The sequence below is a fragment of the Bubalus kerabau genome, chromosome 15 (genome assembly GCF_029407905.1).
Source record: "Bubalus kerabau isolate K-KA32 ecotype Philippines breed swamp buffalo chromosome 15, PCC_UOA_SB_1v2, whole genome shotgun sequence".
Lineage (NCBI taxonomy): Eukaryota > Metazoa > Chordata > Mammalia > Artiodactyla > Bovidae > Bubalus > Bubalus kerabau.
The window spans coordinates 79,068,789-79,081,129 of record NC_073638.1 but is presented as its reverse complement, the minus strand read 5'-3'; the positions used below and the strand labels follow the sequence as shown (position 1 = coordinate 79,081,129).

Here is a 12,341-nt window from a genome sequence, read left to right as displayed (position 1 = left end):
ACGGATATGAGCGTAAAGAAGGCTGCATGCCGAAAAATCAGTGCTTTGGAACTGTGGTGTTGGAGAAGACTCTTGAGACTCCCTTGGACTGCATGGAGATCAATGAAATCAATCATACAGGAAATCAACCTTAACTATTAACTGGAAGAACTGATGCTGTAGCTGAAGCTCCAGTACTTTGGCAATCTGATAGAAAGGATCAACTCATTGGAAAAGACCCTGATGATAGGAAAGATTAAAGGCAAAAGGAGAAAAGAGGCAGCAGAAGATAAGATGGTTAGATTGCATCACTGACTCAATGGACATGAATCTGAGAAAATCCAGGAGATAGTGGAGGACAGAGGAGCCTGGAATGCTACCATCCACGAGATGGCAAAGAGCAGACTCAACTTAGTGACTGAACAACAAAAACAACATGGACTTTCCTGGTGGCTCAATGGTAAAGAATCTGCCTGCCAATGCAGAAGATGCTAGTTTAATCCCCGGGTTGCACAGATCCTCTGGTGAAGGAAATGGCAAGCCTCTCCAGTATTCTTGCCTGGAAATCCCATGGACAGAGGAGTCTGGCTGGTAACAGTCTATGAGGTTGCAAAGAGTCTGACATGACTTAGCAATTGAGTATTCACACTTAATCGTCCCTATGTATATAAATCATCACTTTATTGGCATTCTGAACAATCTAAACTACTCTTCTCTTCAACAGATTCCTCATGGCTTTTTTCACCTCTGTGTTTCTCACTGTGTAAATGATAGGATTTAACATGGGAGTGAGGATTGCAGAGAACATAGTCACCCACTTGTCCACAGGGTAAGTGGCCACAGGACGTGTGTAGGTGAACACACAAGGCAGAAAAAAGAGCACCACTACTGTAAAGTGGGCGCCGCATGTAGAGAGGGCTCTGCGTCGTCCTTCAGAGCTGTGGGATCTCAGGGAGCTCAGGATGACTATGTAGGAAATGAGCAGCATGGAAAAAATAAGCAAGCATATGCCCCCACTGTTGGCTGCCGCCACCATTCCAGGTATGTAAGTGTTACTGCAGGCAAGTTCCAACAGGGAGAAGAAATCACACATGAAGTGGTCAATGACATTGCGACCACAGAAGGTCAAGTCCGTGGTGAAAAGAATCTGCACAGTGGCATGCAGGATCCCCCCGATCCAGGCCACCACCACCAGGAGCCGGCAGAGCCCCTGTCGCATGATGGTCGTGTAGTGCAGAGGCTTGCAGATGGCCACATAGCGGTCATAGGCCATGACAGTGAGGACGATGACTTCTGATGCTGCCAGAAAGTGTTCTAAAAAGACCTGAGTCAAGCATCCTCGCCAGGAGATGATTCCTCTTTGATGAAGTAGGTCAACAATCAATTTGGGGGTGGTAACAGATGTGAAGGAGGCATCTAAGAAGGCCAAGTAGGTGAGAAGGAAGTACATGGGAGCAGAAAGCGTGGGGCTGAGGGCGATGGTGATGACAATGAGCAGGTTGGCCAGCACAGTGAAGAGGAAAATGAACAGAAAGACAATGAAGAGTATTTTCTGCACCTGTGGATTCTGTGTGAGTCCCAGGAGGACAAATTCCGTCACATTGCTAGGAGGCCTGAGGATATCCATTCAGTAAGCAACAGCTTCCTGGGACAAAGAATGATACTCATTAATCATGAAAGCCTTGTGATCTGACTTGCTAAGAACAAAATAGTCACTGTGCCCTTGGAACTTTTGCCCTGTACTCATTTCAAGTCTTTCTTATCTTCACCATGGTATTTTGCATCTCTTCAGACATCTAGTACCTGTCACCTGTAAAACATCAGTTGGGCCGCATTTGATGTGTAATTTGCCAAGAAAACACTGTCTACATGAGACATGTAGAGGCTGTCTACATGAGATTTGGATTCTCCTACTGGTTTCAACTCCATTGGACTGAGTCACCTCAGTGCCCCATGCTTCCCAAGCCCTACTCTGTGTCTGTGAGGTAACAAATTGTAATTTTCAGAGGTATCCTGAAAGCCAAGAAGTGCAATACACAGGCAAGAGTTATTCCCTCTTCCATGAGAATTTATATTCCAACCCTCAGGTCAAACTGTGGAAAGAAAAAATATAGTCAAGAAATATCTATCACATGGAGGGAATTTAGTGAGGTGTGTATAAGTCCTTGGAGATGCATGCGCCCTTGTACCTACCAGGACACATAAGCTAGTCATCACTTACTAGAGTGCCTGGTATGTCTGCAGTGCCTGAAACCTAATGGGTGATGAGTAAGGGCTGGTATTGAATGGCCATTCTCTAAGGGTAAGCATAGGTCTGCTTCCCCAAACCATAAACTCAGCAGGAATTCAGGTGCTCTTGTCCTTCAGTTCTGTTTATCTGTAAACTCTCTACTTTATAAGAAACACATGAACATTTGAAAGGAAGCAACACTCCAGTATAACAGTTTCTGACACACTCCCTAGAGTAACCATGAAAGTATTTAATTGCTTCTAAGAAAATACACATATTGGGTCATTTTTCTTTCAAGATGCTGTGTTTGTTTATTGAGTTTTTTATTCTTCAAAATTCTGCTCCACATGCAATTTAGCATAGTCATATTCTATAAATTTATAGCTTTAGAAAACTTGGGTTAAAACATAAACCCTTTCATAGATGTTTAACACACAAGGATTTATCAAGCATAGGAAATCCTTATTTTCAAAGCTCTAACAATGAAAATTTAACAAAGAGAACAGAAAGAAATACTCTGCTAGATAAATTAGAGTGATACCTAATACACTATATGTATAGATATGTATATCAATACACCAACTATCAAAACTTGTATAAAATCCATTACTATTAACTCCTACTACAGATTCCTTCATCAAACAATTATTTATTGAACCCTTGCTGTGCACATTAATGAATGTTGCTCACATAAAATCATGAAAAGTGATGTTATTGAGTGAACTTAATTCCTGAAATTGTATCATCAAAGCGGCAGCATATCTATCCATAACCTACATGACCTTCCCACTCCTTTGTGTTTCTGCTTCATACATTCTCATGCCTTCTTCTCCTGTCTTCCCACAGCACCCATCTCCCATCATTCCTGGTTACAGAATGTGTTACTAATACAATTTGGGGTTATAAATTTGCCAAAGAGAAGAGAAATAAGTATAATTAAACATTGTACATAGAGCATGTCCTTTCAAAGATAAACAGAAACTTTTTTTTTTAATTTTCCAAGATGAAAACTGTGTGCATATGTGGGAACACAATGCAGCAGCTTCACTGAACTTCCTCCTTCTTTAGCGGGATCTCCCAGCAGATCAAAGAAGAGACAGTGTAAATAAAGTAAGAATTAGACACAATTCATAGAAATGCTTTATAAACAACTATGAAACAAAATAAATTACTTCTTAAATTTTTCTTTGGCTCCATAATACTTTTTCTAGGAATAAAGGTTAATGTAAAATATTTTAAGAGAAGCATTGTTATGCACAAATATGTTCAACATAATCGCTAGCAGCTGTGGAAAATTTAGAAAGAGTGTGAAATGTTCCACAGTGGAGGAAAGGATAAATAAACTGTAGTGGATCCTTTTGAATAATATTTAGTTTTTAACAGAGATGCTTTAAAATTGTGCAATATCATGAAAAAATTATCAATTGTAATATTAAAGTAAGGAAAATTGTTGGTGCATATTTTAATTGTATCGTTATTCTAACTTATTCATTGTAGCTAATTATATTATTAGCTCAACTAATTTAAATACATATCAATAAGAAAAAAGATTATAAAATATTTTTCCTTCTAAATTGCTTAGTACTATAGTCTATTCTACCTGTCTTGATGTCTTGTATGATTAAGAAGGTTTAAACCTCAGGTAAATTTGGATGAGGAGTGATTATATGATTTGAAACATACATTTATACCTGAGAATATAGGATTATGTGATTTCAAAAAATAATCTCACCTATGAAAATGTCTGACCTGGCGCCATGACCGGACCCCAGGCAGCTGTTAGTTCCCCAGGAAAGAAGTAAAGTCATAAGATTAAAAATTTCAACTAACTCAGTGTCTCTTGATTGTGCATTTGGATAAGTCTTAAAAGCACTACGACATATCCTATTTGTGGGCAAAGTCTATGAAGTTTCTTATGTGTGGCTAATTGGAACTCATGGGTATTTTTCCATCATTAGCAGGTCTTGCTAACAATCCAATTATTTCATAACAACATCAGAGAAGTGCTTTTATAGTATTCCTTTTTAATTTTAAGCTTCATCTTTAAGTCTATGTGAAAATAAAGTGAAAGGGGTTAGTTACTCAGTCATGTCTGACTCTTTGTGACCCCTTGGATTGTAGCCAATCAGACTCCTCTGTCCATGGGATTCTCCAGGCAAGAGTACTAGATCAGGTTGCCATTTCCTACTCCAGAGGATCTTCCCAACATAGAAATTGATGCCAGGTCTCCTGCATTTGGGCAGATTCTGTAAAACATAGTCACAAAAGAAAAACATAGCAACAAGTTGAACACTTATGGACTTCATTATTTGATAGTAAATGAGCTTAAATACAGAGTTTGAGTATTTGGAAATTATAAATTATATGTTTCAGTGCATTACTATCAGATTTTTAAATATTTATTATATGATTATATTTTGAAGAGATAGTTAGATAGCGTCACCTACTCAATGAACATAAACTGAGCAAACTCCCAGAGACAGTGAAAGACAAGGAAGCCTGGCATGCTGTAGGCAAGGGAGTCACAAAGAGTCAGACACAGCTTAGTGACTGAACAATCATTTTATTTTAACTGATCTACCATTCATGATAGGCTTCTCTGTTGCCTCAGCAGTAAAGAATCTGTCTGCCAGTGCAGGAGACGTGTTCAATCCTTGGGTCAGGAAGATCCCCTGGAAAAGGAAATGGCAACCCATTCCAGTATCTTTGCCTAGGAAATCTCATGGACAGAGGAACCTGGAGGGCTAGAGTCCATGGAATAGCAAAGACTAATACACTACTAAACAACATTAATGACCATTCACAGTAGTCCTAATTTCTAAATATTGCATTCAGCTATATGTTAAATGATAATTATGAACCTCATTATAAATTTAGTGCTTCATACCAGATAAATTTTATGGTACTTCTTCAAAGTAGTTGTTAAGATGAACATGAAAATGCTGAAAATAAATCTATTTTTCAATTATATTCTGAAATGATAAAATGCATTTGTCATTTAAGTGTAATCCTATAATATCCATATAGGTATTAAAAGTAGGAAATAACATTCAGAATTTATATAGCAAAACATAAGAAAGGGAATGGGAACACATCTACCATGGAGAGATAAGAAACCAGGCCATTAAATCCTGGGACAGGACTATTATCTTAAAATTATGTTTTTATGACTAAAGTATCATGATACTCATATATTGCCACCAACGGCAAGACCCATTATTATTATTATCTAGTAAAAGAGATAAAACTGATATTAAAGTTGTTTGGTAACAAAATTCAATTCAATTCAGAAATAGTTTTATATAAAACCAGGCAAGCAGCCAAGAGGAGATACCCCACATCCAAGGTCAGTAGGAGAGGCCATGAGGAGATATCACATGTTCAAGGTAAGGAGCAGCGACTGCGCTTTTCTGGAGCAATCATAAAGAGATATCCCACATCCAAGGTAAGAGAAACCCCAGTAAGATGGTAGGCCCTTAGAGAGGGCATCAGAGGGCAGCCAGACTGAAACCACAGTCACAGAAAACTAACGAATCTAATCACATGGACCACAGCCTTATCTAACTCAATGAAACTAAGTCATGCTGTGTAGGGCCACCCAAGACAGATGGGTCATGGTGGAGAGTTCTGACAAAATGTGGTCCACTGGGGAAGGGACTGGCAAATCACTTCCTTATTCTTTCCCTGAGAACCCCATGAACAGTATAAAAAGGCAAAGAGGTAGTACCCTGAAAGATGAACTCCCCAGGTCAGTAGGTGCCCAACATGCTACTGAAGATCAATGCAGAAATAACTCCAGAAAGAATAAAGAGATGAAGCCAAAGCAAAAACAATACCCAGCTGTGGATGGGACTGGTGATGGAAGCAATGTCCAATGCCGTACAGAGCAATATTGCATAGGAGTCTAGAATGTTAGGACTGTGAATCAAGGGCAAATTGGAAGTGGTCAAACAGGAGATGGCAAGAGTGAACGTCAACATTTTAGGAATCAGCGAACTAAAATGGACTGGAATGGGTGAATTTAACTCAGATGACCATTATATCTACTACTGTGGGCAAGAATCCCTTAGAAAAAGGGAATAGCCATCATAGTCAACAAGAGTCTGAAATGCAGTACTTGGATGCAATCTCAAAAACAACAGAATGATCTCTATTCATTTCCAACGTAAACCATTCAATATCATGGTAATCCAAGAATATACTCTGACCAGTAATGATGAAGAACCAGAAGTTGAATGATTCTATGAAGACATACAAGAAGTTCTTGAACTAACACCCAAAAAAGATGTCCCTTTCATTACAGGGGACTGGAATGGAAAAGAAGGAATTCAAGAAAAACCTGGAATAACAGGCAAATTTGTCCTTGGAGTACAAAATGAAGCAGGGCAAAAGCTAATAGAATTTTACCAGGAGAACACACTGGTCATGAAGCACCCTCTTCCAACAACACAAGAGAAGACCCTACACATGGACATCACCAGATGGCCAACACCAAGATCAGATTTATTATATTCTTTGCAGTCAAAGGTGGAGAAGCTCTATACAGTCAGCAAAAACAAGACCAGGAGCTGACTGTGGCTCAGATTATGAACTCCTAATTGACAAATTCAGACTGAAATTGAAGAAAGTAGGGAAAACCACTAGACCATTCAGGTATGACCTAAATCAAATCCCTATTGATTATACAGTGGAAGTGAGAAATAGATTTAAGGGCCTAGATCTGATAGATAGAGTGCCTGATGAACTATGGAATGAGGTTCGTGACATTGTACAGGAGATAGGGATCAAGACCATCCCCATGGAAAAGAAATGCAAAAAAGCAAAATGGCTGTCTAGGGAGTCCTTACAAATAGCTATGAAAAGAAGAGAAGCGAAAAGCAAAGGAGAAAAGGAAAGATATAAACATCTGAATGCAGAGTTCCAAAGAATAGCAAGAAAAGATAAGAAAGCCTTCCTCAGGGATCAATGTAAAGAAATAGAGGAAAACAACAGAATAGGAAAGACTCGAGATCTCTTCAAGAAAATTAGAGGTACCAAGGGAACATTTCATGAAAGATGGGCTCGATAAAGGACTGGAATGGAATGGACCTAAGAGAAGAAGATATTAAGAAGAGGTGGCAAGAATACACATAAGAACTGTACAAAAAGATCTTCATGACCAAGATAATCATGATGGTGTGATCACTGACTTAGAGCCAGACATCCTGGAATGTGAAGTCCAGTGGGCCTTAGAAACCATTACTACGAACCAAGCTAGTGGAGGTGATGGAATTTCAGTTGAACTCTTTCAAATCCTGAAAGATGATGCTGTGAAAGTGCTTCACTCAATATGCCAGCAAATTTGGAAAACTCATTAATGGCCACAGGACTGGAAAAGGTCAGTTTTCATTCCAATCCCAAAGAAAGGCAATGCCAAAAATGCTCAAACTACCGCACAATTGCACTCATCTCACATGCTAGTAAAGTAATGCTCAAAATTCTCCAAGCCAGGTTTGAGCAATACATGAACCGTGAACTTCTTGATGTTCAAGCTGCTTTTAGAAAAGGCAGAGGAATCAGAGATCAAATTGCCAATATCTGCTGGATCATAGAAAAAGCAAAACAGTTCCAGGAAAACATCTATTTCTGCTTTATTGACTATGCTAAAGCCTTTGACTGTGCGGATCACAATAAACTGTGGAAAATTCTGAAAGAGATGGGAATACCAGACCATCTGACCTGCCTCTTGAGAAATCTGTATGCAGGTCAGGAAGCAACAGTTAGAACTGGACATGGAACAACAGATTGGCTCTAAATGGGAAAAGGAGTACTTCAAGGCTGTATATTGTCACCCTGCTTATTGAATTTATATATAGAGGACATCATGAGAAACGCTGGGCTGGAAGAAGCACAAGCTGGAATCAAGATTGCCGGGAGAAATATCAATAACCTAAGGTATGCAGATGACACCACCCTTATGGCAGAAGTGGAACTAAAAAGCTTCTTGATGAAGGTGAAAGAGGAGAGTGAAAAAGTTGTCTTAAAACTCAACATTCAGAAAACAAAGATCATGGCATCTGGTCCCACAACTTCATGGGAAATAGAGGGGAAACAGTGGAAACAGTGGCTTACTTTATTTTTGGGGCTCCAAAATCACTGCAGATGGTGACTGCAGACATGCAATTAAAAGACACTTACTCTTGGAAGAAAAGTTATGACCAACCTAGACAGCATATTGAAAAGCAGAGACATTACTTCGCCAACAAAGGTCCATCTAGTCAAGGCTATGGTTTTTCCAGTGGTCATGTATGGATACGAGAGTTCGACTGTGAAAAAAGCTAAGCGCCGAAGAATCGATGCTTTTGAAGTGTGGTGTTGAAGAAGACTCTTGAGAATCCCTTGGACTGCAAGGAAATCCAACCAGTCCATTCTGAAGGAGATCAGCCCTGGGATATCTTTGGAAGGAATGATGCTAAAGCTGAAACCCCAGTACTTTGGCCACCTCATGTGAAGAGTTGACTCATTGGAAAAGACTCTGATGCTGGGAGGGATTGGGGGCAGGAAGAAAAGGTGACGACAGAGGATGAGATGGCTGGATAGCATCACTGACTCAATGGACATGAGTCTGAGTGAACTCCGGGAATTGATGATGGACAGGGAGGCCTGGCGTGCTGCGATTCATGGGGTCCCAAAGAGTCAGACACAACTGAGCGACTGAACTGAACTGATAGTAGAAGGATTAAATAATAAAGAGTTTTCACAAGTTTAGTGGCTAGGAAATCCAAGATTAAGCTGCAGACAGACTCCATTTCTGGTGAATTCCCCTACCTCATTCCTAGACGGCCATCTTTTTCCTGTGTCCTCACATTGCAGAAGGGTCAAGAGAATTCTCTAACGTCTCTTCATAACAATTTTATGATCTAGTAATTACCCAAAGGGCTCACCTCTAAATACTCTCTCATTAAATAGGATTTAACTTATGCTTTTGGAGAGGGACAAAAGTTTTAAGTTTATAGCAACATCCAAAAGTGAAGAAATAAATTACATAAGTTCGAAAGAGTCTTTTAATGAAGGTGAAAGAGGAGAGTGAAAAAGTTGGTTTATAACTCAACATTCAAATCATGGCATTCAGTCACATCACTTCATGGAAAATATATGGGGAAACAGTGACAGACTTTATTTTCTTGGGCTCCAGAATCACTGAGACAGTGACTGTAGCCATGAAATTAAAAGACACTTGCTCCTTGAAAGAATAGCTATGACAAACACACACAGCATATTAAAAAGCAGACACATTACTTTGCTGACAAAGTTCTGTATAATCAAAGGTATGATTTTTATAGTAGTCATGTACGGACATGAGAGTTGGACCATAAAGAAGCGTGAGCACTGAAGAATTGATGCTTTCAAATTGTGGTGTTGGAGAAGACTCCTGAAAGTCCCTTGGAGAGCAAGGAGATCCAACCAGTCAACCCTAAAGGAAATCAGTTCTGAATATTCATTGGAAGGACACACTAGTAAAGTAATGCTCAAAATTCTTCAAGCCAGGCTTCAGCAGTACGTGAACTGTGAACTTCCAGATGTTCAAGATGGTTTTAGAAAAGGCAGAGAACCAGAGATCAAATTGCCAACATCCACTGGATCATCAAAAAAGCAATAGAGTTCCAGAAAAATATCTATTTCTGCTTTATTGACTATCAAATCCTTTGACTGTGAAATCAGTGGATCATAATAAACTGTGGTAAATTCTGAAAGAGATGGGAATACCAGACCACATGACCCGGCTCTTGAGAAACCTGTAGGCAGGTCAGGAAGCAGCAGTTTTAACTGGACATGGAACAACAGACCGATTCCAAATAGCAAAAGGAGTACGTCAAGGCTGTGTATTGTCACCCTGCTTATTTAACTTCTATGCAGAGTACATCATGAGAAATGCTGGGCTGGAAGAAACACAAGCTGGAATCAAGATCGATGGAAGAAATATCAATAACCTCAGATACTCAGATGACACCAGCCTTATGGCAGAAAGTGAAGACGAACTAAAGAGCCTCTTGATGAAAGTGAAAGAGGAGAGTGAAAAAGTTGGCTTAAAACTCAACATTCAGAAAACTAAGATCATGGCATCTGGTCCCATCACTTCATGGGAAGTGGATGGGGAAACAGTGGAAACAGTGGCTTACTTTATTTTGGGGGGCTCCAAAATCACTGCAGACGGTGATTGCAGCTATGAAATTAAAAGACACTTACTCCTTGGAAGGAAAGTTATGACCAACCTAGACAGCATATTAAAAAGCAGAGATATTACTTTGCCTACAAAGGTCCATCTAGTCAAGGCTACGGTTTTTCCAGTGGTCATGTATGGATGTGAGAATTGGACTGTGAAGAAAGCTGAGCGCCAAAGAATTGATGCTTTTGAACTGTCGTGTTGGAGAAGACTCTTGAGAGTCCCTTGGACTGCAAGGAGATCCAACTGGTCCATTCTAAAGGAGATCTGTCCTGTGTGTTCATTGGAAGGACTGATGCTAAAGCTGAAACTCCAATACTTTGGCCACCTCATGCGAAGAGTTGACTCACTGGAAAGGACTCTGACGCTGGGAGGAATTGGGGGCAGGAGGAGAAGGGGATGATAGAGGATGAGATTGCTAGATGGCATCACCGACTCAGTGGATATGAGTTTGAGTGAACTCCAGGAGTTGGTGATGGACAGGGAGGTCTGGCGGGCTGCAGTCCATAGGTTCACAAAGAGTCAGACACGACTGAGCGATTGAACTGAACTGATGCTAAAGCTGAAACTCTAATACTTTGACCACCTGATGTGAAGGACTGATTCATTGGAAAAGAACCTGATGCGGGAAAAGATTGAAGGCAGGAGAAGGGGACAACAGAGGATGAGATGGTTGGATGGTATCACCGACTCAATAGACGTGAGTTTGAGTAAACTCCGGGAGTTGGTGATGGACAAGGAGGCCTGGAGTGCTTCAGTCTATGGGTTCACTAAGAGTCAGACACGATTGAGTGATTGAGCTGAACTGCACCATACTGATTATTAAATTTTAGAACTTGACTTTGTCCAAGACTGATTCTTTGCTCAATTCAATTGACTGGATTTTTCCAGTAAATTTAAAAAGTATGCCCATGTGTAAAAAATACTAGTAAACCACATCACCTTTTAGGGTCAGAAAGATGTGACATTGATAGTAAAACAAAATGGTTTATAATTATTTGCAGACTACTGCCGTTAAGAACAAAACATCAGCCCAGTTGATTTGCTTCAGCAAAGAGCAATTTATCATGCATTTTTCCACTTGCCATAGGAAAGTTTTCTTTCTTTTTATTAATATTTAGTACTCAATCTATTCTTCATTATTGTTTGGTCAATATATGAAATGCATAATCAATTCAGATATAATAAATATTTATCCAATCATTAAATTGTACTTAGACTATTTGAATACACAAAATATGCTATGGCTGAGGACACAGCAGATACTAAAATGGAAAAGATATAAACGTTTCTTCTTGTATGCATGCTATGGTTTTATAACAGATTTCACAACAAGGAAGGAGACCATAAGTAATAAAGTAGGTGTAGTTTTTCAGTGTTTCAAGACCACAAATAGAGGACTGCACCAGATATGAGGGAAAATTCTACTATCAATAATATAATCAGAGATGACTGTTCCTAAACAGTGTGCTTAAGGTAAGATCCAAAAAAATAGATGTGGCTACCATCAGGAACACTGTTTCTTAAGCAAAACTAAGTAAAAATTAACTTACAAAATAATCTCATTTCAGAGATGAGCTTGCCTATATGTCGAAAACACTAAATATTTAACAGAAATTGTTATTGCAATGCTATGTTATAAAAGAGTGATCAGAAAGTACATGCTTTTCTTGATTCTTATCTTAATGGAAAAGCTTGCAAACTTCCAGTGTTGAGTATGATGTGAGCTGTGTTTGTGTCATTTACCTCCTTAATTATGTTGATGTACTTTCCTTCTATACCTGAATTGTTTTTTTTTAATAATTATTATTATTATGAAAGGACATTGAATTTCCACACAGTCAATGAACAACACAAAGAAGAAATTAAGGGAGCATTTCCATTGACAATAGCATTAATAAAAATAAAATATCTTGATAAATTTAAGCA

General features: G+C 39.1%; 1 protein-coding gene across 1 annotated transcript; it reads right to left on the bottom strand.

Moving 5' to 3' along the window:
- Positions 1-679: 679 nt before the first annotated feature.
- On the bottom strand, positions 680-2,259 carry LOC129628430 (olfactory receptor 140-like). The gene has a single exon (XM_055547874.1). The coding sequence runs from the start codon at positions 1,604-1,606 to the stop codon at positions 680-682; it is 927 nt and encodes a 308-aa protein (XP_055403849.1). The 5' UTR covers positions 1,607-2,259.
- Between the last annotated feature and the right edge of the window lie 10,082 nt (positions 2,260-12,341).

What these genes read in the sequence shown, in the direction of transcription:
- LOC129628430 (XM_055547874.1), bottom strand. Translation starts at nt 1,606, where the DNA reads ATGGATATCCTCAGGCCTCCTAGCAATGTGACGGAATTTGTCCTCCTG.